The sequence below is a fragment of the Cucurbita moschata genome, unplaced genomic scaffold, assembly GCF_002738365.1.
Source record: "Cucurbita moschata cultivar Rifu unplaced genomic scaffold, Cmos_1.0 Cmo_Scf00093, whole genome shotgun sequence".
Taxonomy (NCBI): Eukaryota; Viridiplantae; Streptophyta; class Magnoliopsida; order Cucurbitales; family Cucurbitaceae; genus Cucurbita; species Cucurbita moschata.
This window is the reverse complement of record NW_019268609.1, coordinates 499,990-511,463: the sequence shown is the minus strand read 5'-3', so window position 1 is coordinate 511,463 and position 11,474 is coordinate 499,990. Positions and strand designations below refer to the sequence as shown.

Below are 11,474 nucleotides of genomic sequence, written 5' to 3'. Positions count from 1 at the left end.
AAAAAAAAAAAAAAAAAAAGACCAAATAAGGGTAAAGAAATTTTAGAAAAAGTTTATTTTTAAAAATAAAATTTTAAAAACAGAAAATTACAAAAATGTCCATAAGGTTCTAAGGTATGAAAATACTCCTTTTGTTGCAAATTCAATTTCATAATTAACCCATATCTTAAGGTCCAACGGTTAGATTGAGCTGGAAATTTGAGTATGTTTACGAAAACTTGAGGTTTCTTAGATCTAATAATTGATATTCAAAACCAAAGTCTATAGCACCCTCATCATCATCAAAGTGGATATTTTTTTTATGAACTAGCTAAAAAATTTAAGTTAAAATTCGTTCTAATTCTAGAACGATCAAAGGCGGTGCAAGTTTCATCTATAAATGAAGTTGTGGCCAATGGGCTTAGAATGGATCATGACTTGTATTCATTTTAGGGTTTTGAATGTTATTAAGTACCATGATCAGGGTGTGCTATAAACTTTATGTTACACTTAGGGTTAGCCATTGATTTTAAAGTAATCACGAAACTACCTTAAGTTAAGGAAATTAACTAAGCTCTAGGATAACTCTTGATTTTCAAGTAATCAGGAAGCTACCCTAAATCAAGATGAGCTCAAGATTAGCTTTCAAGTAATTAGAATACTACGTCAAGAAAAGCTTTAGGATAGCCCTTGATTTTCAAGTTATCACGAGGTTACCCTGAATCAAGATGAATTCAAGATTAGTTCTTGATTTTCAAGTAATCATAATGCTACCTCAAGATAAGCATTAGATAGCCTTTATTTTTCAAGTAATCAATACGCTATCTTAAGGCCACGATTCAAGTAAGTTTTAGGTAGCCTTTGATATTAAAGTAATAATATGATACCTTAAGGTAATGAATCAAGTCAAGTAGGTTTACCCCACATATCCATGTCCTAGAGTAGAACTATGTAAGCCCCAAGTTCACTCGAGAAATAAGAACCAAGAACAAGAACTAAGGACAAGGATAGGAATTAAGAACAAGAACTAAGTATATGAACTAGAACAAGGATTAAGACCCAAGTTTCCAGATTTAGGAACCTAGCACCTTAAAACCAAGGTTCTTAAATCAGAACTACGTTCAAGAACAGAACCTAGGACCAAGGTACTCAGGTTAAAGCAAAGATAAGAATTGAGAACTCAAGAACATAACGTAAGGATCTAAGTTCTCGAGACAAAAACAAGAACACGACAAGAAAGAGTGTAGTACCCTAGCATCCACCAAAGACATAATTAAAGCTTACAAGTAGGCTACTTACTGGGTCTTTGTACTCATTCATATTTTTCAAATGACATGAAGGAAATGGTCGAGGATGAAAGTGATTTGGAGTCGGTGCCACACAAAGCCACGCCGTGTTTTAACCTTTTAATGTTTGAAGTTGCTTTTTTACCACCCAATGTGTTTAAACTCTATTTTAGAGTTTTAAATAAAATACATTTATATTTTGTCTTAAAGCCAAAAAAAAATTTACCGTCGTTTTACCATTTATCTTTTAAGTTTTCAAGCTTTTACCTAAGTGACCCTTGGATCGTGACATGAAGAGTCACTTAGGATATGGTTAGAGTATTACCTTGCAATTTTAGAGGTCATGGTAACTTTAGGGCATGGGGTGTGTAATGCATATTTGTACCACGCCCTAACTTCATGGCATGCTTAGAGTTCGTTGCCCTAAAGTAAGCATAAATATTTTATTCATGTCGACACATCATTCTCACGACCATAATATCATACACGTCATAACGTATCTCTTGGGGTTTATGAATTCTTATAAGGTCATTAGGGATATTTTCATCTCTTCCCACTTGAGTCTTGGTTCATAGCCCAAACATGTTATAATCCTTTTAATATCATGCACGAGTTACTCATAACATTTTATATCTTCATGTTCTTAGGTTATGGTGGGCTTAACGGGTTCTAGCTCCAAAGGTCATTTTAAGTCTTATCATGAGTTCTTAAGCCATAATCCATAGTCATAAGCAATGAACATGTGAGCTTGTCAAAATAACTTGCTTACGTCCTTATAGAGTTCATAACATGTTCTTTGAGGTTCTTAGGCCAATTATGAATCCTTATTAAGGACGTTTAGGGGTAGTTTAGTCATTTTCTTTAAGTAGTTATTTGGAGGTTGTTTGGACGATAAAATATCTTAAGAAAATTGTAGGGGCATTTTTGTCGTTTTACCTTTAATTCTTGGGTTAGTCCCTTAATGTAATCCAATGACTATCTTCTATAGAATACACTACTTAATAAATATTCTAACTCGATTCTCAGATAAACTAAACTTAGATGCATGGAATGAACTGGATTGCTCTCAAATACAAAAGTGGACTAGTACTCTAAAACGACCCCCTCTGTGACTGCACAGCTCTCGAATGCTTCTCCACCTCGACTAGCAATCTGCGAACACCTACAAAAGAAGGAAAAAGGGTGATTATAAAAATACTTAGTAAGCAATCTACTTTATCCTATTAGGTATTCATGGGCTTTACTTTGGACTCTAGGAAGTTCGGGCCTAGTTCCTACTACCATCTGAGCATCTAGGGAGCCTCGAACTTCCAAGTGGTACTTTACCTCCTCATAGATTCACTATGGGTTCGAAGGAGGTGGTTCACCCTTTTCTGATGTCACAGGTCGGCCAAGCGACAAGTCCCATCTCTGTGGCGAATTGCTCTTTTGTTATTTGATTTAGGTAGCTTTCTTTGTCTAGCCAGTATATAACCAGCGTCTGGAGTTGAGGCACTACCTCGTAGAACTCTCTATCTAGTGGGGACAATATTGTGTGTGTTAGTATACCGTCATCTCTGGAAAGTTAGCTAATGAACTCATCCACAACATATAGTCACCCAAAGTCAGGAGAGTGACTCCCTGTGCGTGCCAGCTCCAACGACTACCTGTGTGATCCATGTCCCACCATAAGATGGATCTGCATTATTCGTGTGATCCACGTCCCACCATAAGATGGATCTGCATTAGAAGAGTGATCCATGTCCCATCATTGGATGAATTTTCACGGTTATCCAACTGAACTATTAGGTCACACAAATATAAGTAGTCTCATCCATGATACGGTTATCAAATGTTAAACTGATGATACTGCATATGCTACTAGTGGCTTGAAGAGCTACCTTTGTCAGTTTTGAATGCCATGGAGGTTTACTAAGTTATTTAGGCGTCTAGGTAGTTTAAATCTAATCTCTCACTTTTAGGATGTTCGAGGTTAGCTTCTCGAGACTAATCAAATCTCGGGGTGCACACAGGTCTAAACCTTTTATCGCTCTCAATCCTGGGGGTTCAAGGTCTACTGAAAACATACTGACGCAAATTAATATTGAATCTACTCTACCTATCACGCCCTAATCTTAGCTCGACCCTCTTGTGCATGCTTTGCTAGAGAAATTACCTTATCAATCACCCAGAGCATTGTTTATATAGTCTCGATATTCGTAGAAGATGATTAGGGAGATATCCTATCAATCACCTAAAACTCTGAAAAACATTAATTAAAATATTCATGCAAACAAACAAACAAACAAGCAAACAAGCTCAATGAGGATATAACATCCACCTCGCCCGAAGCACAAAGGACAATAGCCCATGCACCTTTCTAATACAGTGGAAAGCATATAAAACAATATTCATCACAAATTTTATCATAACAGCATTTTGGTAATTTCTTACCTGTTACTAACTTACTTGTCCATGTTTCCTAACTCGTATTCTTGTTATGCATCTTCTCTCTCTAGCATTACATAAAATATAAAACATGTTTCTTGAAAATCTCAATCTAGGGCATAGTAGTAATTTTATTTTCATAAAATACATAGGGTACATACTCATCCAAAAACGTGCTTCCAAAGTTTTTAATATGCAATTTCGATCCATTTAAGGAAAAAAATACTGGCATGCTAGGACGTCCTAGCGATCCCTATATGTATTACTTGCCTAGAGTCCGTGTGGTTGCTTACTTGAATGACACATGCCTTCTTGAGCTAGTTTTATGCATGTTAAAAGGCTCCAAAATTTCTAAAAATTCTTTAGGAGGCCCTAATTCAAGTAAAATTAGTGTTAGTACGAGACAAAACACGACTCATACGCAACATAGACGCTTTCATGAGCCAAAAGAGCTCCCCACGAGCGAATACAAACGCACCTGGGTGAAGGATATGCACACCCTTAGAGAGACACGTGGCAACTATTGATTCACGCATTCGACCCTTTCCAGGCGTGAAATTCTACAAAATTATCTCGTATTGACACTTGGCACTCCCAGGTAAGACGTGTCAAGAGGATGGATCGGGTTGTAGGCTCTACACTAAGTCACATGCGGGTCCAAGGGTTGGGCAAAACAAGTCAGACTAAGGCTTATAACAAAATTATGTAAGTTTGACTTTAAAAGGAAAAATCAAATATAAAACTTCTCGCCTAAACTCGAGTGTTAGATCAAAAGTATAAACAAGACAATAGAAGGCTAAATTGAAAATCATAAATGCAAAAGACGTAGAAGACTGGTACAACCTTTTAAGAAAAACAATTTTAGGGCAAAATCAAATATGCCATGGACGAAAATGACTAGAAAATCATGTGTAACTATGTTCTGTTTAAACACGATTTCATACTCGTGTATAATTATTTTTATATTGGTCTTATTGAAGAAAATTATCTATGAAAAAACATATGTAAATAACAAAAAAAAAAAAAAAACATTGACAGGATCGACCGAAGAGAAAAAAAAAAAAAAAAACTTACCCAAATGTGTAAATAGAAGAGAGAAATTGTGATGTCCTCCATTGGTTGGGAAGGAGAACAAAAGACCCTTTATAAGGGTGTGGAAATCTCCCCTAGCAGACGTGTTTTAAAGCCTTGAGGGGAAGCCCGAGAGAGAAAGTCCAAAGAGAACAATATCAAAATAATTGAATTTAACTCTTACAATCTACGCTCATCATAACCATCAGATCATTGTATTCGATGGTTTAAGTTATTTTGTATACCCGGCCCAATGTATTTAAACTCATAAACTCAGAATTTGATGCTTACCAGGCATAAACTCACCTCAACTGGCTTCTTTAATCAAAGAAAATACAGTGAAGCCACCTTCGTTGGCAGTGAATCACAAAGGTCAACCTAACCAACATTCAGTATTTCACTCTTACAATCTACACTCATCATAATCATCACATCATTACAATCACTTCCAGTACCGTAATCATCGAGCAAAACATCAAACATTAAAGATCAGTTTCAGACTCAAATCACTTGAAGGCTAAAATTGTTTTCAGAATCACTGTGATGCATTATTTTCATTCTACATGCTAACCTGCTAAGGTAATCTGGGGCCTGTGTTCGAAACGAGAATCCCGTATCCGGCGCCAATCTGAATGCCTCTCCAGTATGTACAATCATCTGATTTGCACAAGTATAGCAAAAAAATGATGATATTTGATGCGTCAGTTATCAGGTTGCTAGCAAACCCATGTGTCTTTTATCATAGACAACTGCTTAAAAGTTCATCAAGAAGCAGCGTCCATTCTCTGAATGTCAGTAAAAATGGTTACATAATGGCATTTCATAAGAGCCATGATAGTATTTTACATGTTAGTACTTTAAGTTTTAGGTAGCTGTCAATTTCAGAACTTTAGGAGGGATTAATATGCCATTCAATTATTAGTTTTTTTTTGTTAGACAGATCTTTAAATTTTCAATTTTGTATCTAATAAGTCCTCAGCTTATTGACATTTTTAAAATTCATAGACCTTAAAAATTATAAAATTGAAAGATTAGGGTTCTATTAGACATACAATTCAATTCTATATCTAAAAAAAAAAAATTCTAATTTTCAAAAGTTCTTAATTTAAAGTTTAGAAATTTGTTAAACATTTGTCTAACTTCAGGTACCTATTAGATACAATTGAAAGTTAAAAAAACCTATTACATATTTTATAGAGTTTTAGATACAAACTTGAGTTTAAAGGCTAAACTGTAACAACCCAAGCTCACCGCTAGCCGATACTGTCCTCTTTGGGCTTTCACTTCTGAGCTTCCCCTCACAATTTTAAAATGCGTTCACTAGCGAGAGATTTCCACACCCTTATAAGGAATGCTCCGTTCCCCTCTCCAACTGATGTGGGATTTCACAATCCACCCCCTTGAGGGCCAGCGTCCTCGCTGGTACATCGCCCGGTGTCTGGCTTTGATACCATTTGTAACAGTCTAAGCCTACCGCTAGTCGATATTATCCTCTTTGGGCTTTACCTTTTGGACTTCTCCTCAAGGTTTTAAAACACGTCCACTAGAGAGAGATTTTCACGCCCTTATAAGGAATGTTTCGTTCTTCTCTCCAACCGATTCTTATAAAGAGGAATTGGAATCCAAACTGAAGTGCTTTCATAATTGCATCATATTGAAGAATCGATGGGCACCCCCCACAATTTCAGTGCACCAACTTGAAAGAAAAAGAATATGCCATGAGTGTGTATAGTTGGTCTTAATTCTTCTAGGAAGAACGATCAAAGAAAAGCATACATTTAAAATATTCGCTTAAGCACAGATAACTTACCAGCTAATTGTGTCTTGAATCTTCGAAGCTCAAGCTTTCTGATACATTGTCCAACCTTTTACTATCTTTAAATGCGAAGAAATTTTAAGTCAGTAAGCACCTGTCGAATCTTACAACAAGCTAGGGTCAACAGATACAGAAAACTCATTACCAAGACGGTCTCCATTCTCATGAGTATCAATGATGTTATCAGCCTCTGTTGGTAAAAGGGGGCATCTGGCATAGCTCTCTAGTATATCTGGCAGTTCAAAGTCATGTTATTATAACTTAGAATACATCTTGTTGACATGAAAAAGGCGAAGCTTAACAAAAGGGAAAAAGTTTGATTTCTTTTCTTTAGGAATCTTCTTGATCTCTTAGAACTTAAAATTAAGAGACTATAATATATTCTAAATTACATCAGCATAGGGAGTGAAAAAGATACCTGACCCCTGAGAAAAGTCTGCTGTCAGATCTGAGAGACTAAAATTCCTAGTAATTTGATTAATGAACCCAAATGAAGAGGGATCCGTATCAAGAAGTGATTCATTGAAGGATGATGTGTTGGAATCAACACTAGCAAACGATGCAACCGACGCGTTCCCAATTGATTGACGTGCATCAAGGACATTGTCCTCTGTTCCAAACATGTACGGAGGACTGTTTGAATATCCAGTTTCTACTTTGATAATTCCTCCATTCATTCCTTGAAACAAACCCACATTTGAACTCTGAGGTGCAGCATCATTTCTGGCATGAGAAGGCAAATCCACGGTGGTGTGAATAGTTGAGTGAACAGGTTGGGTACCATTAGTATAAACATTGCCTAAGCTGACACCAACAGGGTGGTCTGTGTCATCTTGTTTCAAAGCAGGTCCTGTATGCTCTGGTGCGTAGCAGTTCTGGTGTACTGTTCAAACAAAGTACTAAATCAATCAAGTAGTCAATGATTGATGTACATAAATACTGTAAAGTTAACTACCACATGCATTCAGTTGAAATGCCTCGTCTCAGGGTGTGTTGAATAAATGAAATGAGAACGGATAAAAGTGTACGATTATGGATAGCAAGAATGAAGAGGAATGGAGGAGGTTATAAGATGTCAACAACCATGGAGTTCTATTATAAATGGAGAAAGTGTCTTGAAATTGCCACAAACTCAAGCTTGAATCAGGGAACAATATAAAATTTTGGGAGGATTGCTGAGGTGGTGACCATAGCTAGCTATTTCATTCTAATAAAAGGAGTCTGTGTTCAGAAAGGAAAATGATTGTAACAGCCTAAAACCTACCCCCATCGCTAGTGGATATTGTCCTCTTTGGACTTTCCCTTAAGAATTTAAAACGCGTCTGTTAGGGAAAGGTTTCCACACCCTTATAAGGAATGCTTTGTTCCCCTCTCCAACCAATGTGGGAACTCACAATCAACCATTTTCGGGGCCTAGCGTTCTCGCTGGCTGTGATGCCTGGCTCTGATACCATTTATAACAGCCCAAGCCCACCACTAGCAGAAATTCTCCTCTTTGGGCTTTCCCTGGGTTTCCCTCAAGGTTTAAAACGCGTCTGTTAGGGAGAGGTTTCCACACCCTTATAAGGAATGCGTCATTTCCCTCTCCGACCGATGTGGGATCTCATAATAATGGTAAAAGCCGACAAAAGCCAAAAGAGTTATAAACCCCTCCAATTTGGATAAACCTAGGATTAAACATAATAACAAGAACTCCAACCAGAGAGCCCTGACTAAATTGAAACAAAAAGGCGTTAATACTAACCACACTACAATCCTTTTCCGACACTGAGAAAATCCTACTGTTTTTTTCATTCCAAATTTTTCAAAGATGACCAAACTTGCATCAGACAGAATCTGGCTTTACTTACAGCTCAGGTATTGGCAAAAACATACAGAATATAATTATCTTCAGTCAATAGAAAGCTATTTTAACATCCAATATGTAGCAACGCAACAAGTAACAAATGAGATCAAGCTTCCAGCAGGGAGAAAAGCGGCCTTACTAGGTTGGACGTGGGATCCATTAGAACTAGATAATGCAGTAACCGCACAAGGATGTATCTGGTGCATCATTCTTGCTTGCTGTTCAAGCAACCGGTTGAATTCAATAATCTGGCTTTTCATCATCAATCTCAGATAATATGCATTGAAGAATTCTTGATTCTCCTCTTCAAGCTTCTGCCACACTGGAAGCAAAAGGTTTAGACTACAATTGATGAAGTTAACATACAACATTAAAAAGAGGTAGTAAAAGTGTTTACAATCTGCAGTTTAATCTCAATGGTATAGATGTTATGACCTGGTACATAAGACCTTACGTATAGTATATAGTATGTTATATCCACTAATTAACCATGGATCGGAGATATACAATCTTCTTCTTCTTCTTCTTCCTTTTTTTTTTTTTTTGCCTGTGTGTATCTGAAAAACCATCCTTTCATTGACTGTATCATGTTGGCCCTTGAATCCGAATTACCGTTAATTATGTCTTTAGGGGATGAAGATATCCATCACTTGTTCTTCCATTATTCGTACAGAAAGAATTTTTTGGAAGCTTTGTATCAGAACTTCCCAAGTTCTTGCACATGTGATTTCAGGGCTTAAAGCAATATCTTCAACCTACTTGGCCATGATTAGGAAGGCAAGAAACTTGTGGCTCCATATTGTTAAGTATGTGGTTTGGGGCATTTGATTTGAAAGAAATGAACAAATGTTTTTAAAAAAACAAAGTTCTGGTATGATAAATTTCCATTGGCTCGTTTGGTTGGGTAGAATTTATCCATTTCAACACGTTGCAGATTCGAATCTCGAAATCAGTATGGGTTAAATGTGTTGTGGTGGTGGTAGTGGTGGTGATGTGTGTTTGATTTGATTTCAAAATAAAGTTCCATATGGCTTATTGGATTTGCCATGCCGTACGATTATTGCAATCACTCGTTTTATAAGAGCATTTTTTGTTGGGGGAGCATTCTTGTAATCTTATTACATATTGGATTAAGTTTTGGGAGTTTTCTGCTTTGGGGGCTTTCCTAGATTTCCTCCTAAAAGGGAGTCTTTAGTTTGTAAATTTCAAGTATCAATAAGACGAGTTTGTGCATCTTTGTAAAAATAAATAAATAAATTATGCTGCAATGGTGAGCTACTTGTCTATCTCGATTTCCTAGTTATTAACCTTGTTCGTCCATGATCATTTATAATAGCCAACATAGATGACTGAATGAGAGCTCTATCATCAACTTCTAAATGCCCAATCACAATACTATCGAAACTCCTTATACGATCATTCATATGAAAAGAACACATGAACATAGGGTTTTAATTTTTATACCGAGGGTTCTTATTGCAGTCAGATTAACGCGTGAATTGGCAAACAAGAGTTTCGTGAGAGGATGGAAAAACAAATTAGCATAATATTTTACTAGTTAAATAAAAATAAAAAAACCAAACCTATGATACAAATCATAAATCTATCAGCTACAGAGTAAAAAACCAGAAAACAAGTAAGCATTTTTTTTTTTATAGGAAGTCAAGAAAGCATTAATATGCCAGAAAATAAAAATTGAATACATAATTACCATGTTCTGTGAAACCGGGGTCAATTTTTTCATGATTCAGAAGTGTTTCCACAACTTCTTTTCGGTTCATATCAAGCTGAAGGCATCGCTCTATAAGACTTCGCACCTAAAAGAAGAACATGGATAACTGGATGAGATTAGTCACCTGGAACTAATGCACATTGGCCAGCGCGTCATTCATTAGAGTGATGATACAGAAAATATAAAAAAGGTTAAATTACATAACATGTGAGAAATCAATAACCTATAGCTAATGGTATGATATGTTCAAACAAAATAGTTCAATATCCTACATGATGAGATTTCAAAATCAAAATGTCTGCAATTATACGCTTTATATACAAGCATAGAATTTTTCATTCCAAGTTATTCTACTTCTCTAATATTCTTTTGACATGTCTATGAAGATAAAACGAAAAATCCAATCCTCTAGTTTTTCAAAACTGTGAGAGTTTTGGGATATCCATTTCCTAACTGACAGACATGGACAACTTGCCTAAAAAGATTATTCAAGCTTCATTCCATGCTCCATGCATGGCTGACATGATGTTTCAACTGAGTGGCCATGCTGGCATGTACAGAAATAAAAATATCTCATATGAAAACACCCACAACCCAATCTAGAAAGGGATTTTTTTTGCGGTAAGAAACCAAGCTTTCGTTGAAAAATGAATATATATATATATATATATATATGAAAGAGCATACCAAAAAAAAAGGAAAAAAGAAGTTGGACAAAAGGAGTTCAAAACAAAATACAGGAAATGTGAGATCCCACATCGGTTGGAGAGGAGAATGAAGCATTTTTTATAAGGGTGTGGAAACCTCTCCCTAGTAGACACGTTTTAAAACCTTGAGGGGAAGCTTAGAAGGAAAAGCCCAAAGAGGACAATATCTGCTAGCGGTAGACTTAGGCCGTTACAATTGGTATTAGAGCCAAACACCGGACAATGTGCCAGAGAAGATGCTGAGCCTCGAAGGGGGTTAGACACGAGGCGGTGTGCCAACAAGGACATTGGCCTCAAAGGGGGGTGGATTGGGGAGTCCTACATCAATTGGAGAAGGGAAGAGCGCCAGCGAGGACGCTTGGCCCCAAAAGGGGGTGGATTGCGAGATCACACATCGGTTGGGGAGGAGAACGAAACATTCTTTATAAGGGTGTGGAAACCTCTCTCTATTAAATGTGTTTTAAAACCTTGAGGGGAAGCCTAGAAGGGAAAGCCCAAAGAGAACAATATCTGCTAGCGGCGGGGTTTGGGTCATTACTAGAAATTACTCCAATTCAAAAAAAAAAAAAAAAAAAAAAAAAAAAAAAAAAAAAAAAAAAAAAAAAAAAAA

General features: G+C 36.6%; 1 protein-coding gene and 1 long non-coding RNA gene across 13 annotated transcripts in view; both read right to left on the bottom strand.

The window, feature by feature from the left end:
- Positions 1-2,232: 2,232 nt before the first annotated feature.
- Positions 2,233-4,758, bottom strand: LOC111439404. The gene is made up of 2 exons (XR_002709796.1): positions 2,510-4,758; positions 2,233-2,427 (listed from the first exon to the last, which is right to left on the bottom strand). It is a non-coding gene; the product is annotated as an uncharacterized LOC111439404 (long non-coding RNA).
- Positions 4,759-5,042: 284 nt separating this feature from the next.
- Positions 5,043-11,474, bottom strand: part of LOC111439400 — a 9,195-nt gene continuing 2,763 nt past the window's right edge. For 5 of the 12 annotated variants that reach the window (XM_023077095.1, XM_023077093.1, XM_023077094.1 and 2 more), the window contains 6 exons: positions 10,137-10,242; positions 8,565-8,747; positions 6,998-7,462; positions 6,725-6,811; positions 6,574-6,638; positions 5,043-5,425 (listed from right to left, as the gene is read on the bottom strand). In XM_023077095.1, coding sequence (XP_022932863.1) covers positions 6,577-6,638; positions 6,725-6,811; positions 6,998-7,462; positions 8,565-8,747; positions 10,137-10,242 — 903 coding nt within the window. In that variant the 3' untranslated portion in view covers positions 5,043-5,425; positions 6,574-6,576. Of the gene's footprint in view, positions 5,426-5,463; positions 5,549-6,314; positions 6,460-6,573; positions 6,639-6,724; positions 6,812-6,997; positions 7,463-8,564; positions 8,748-10,136; positions 10,243-11,474 lie in introns of those variants that run through there. The other 7 variants (XM_023077096.1, XM_023077101.1, XM_023077102.1 and 4 more) reach the window with 7 other exon arrangements.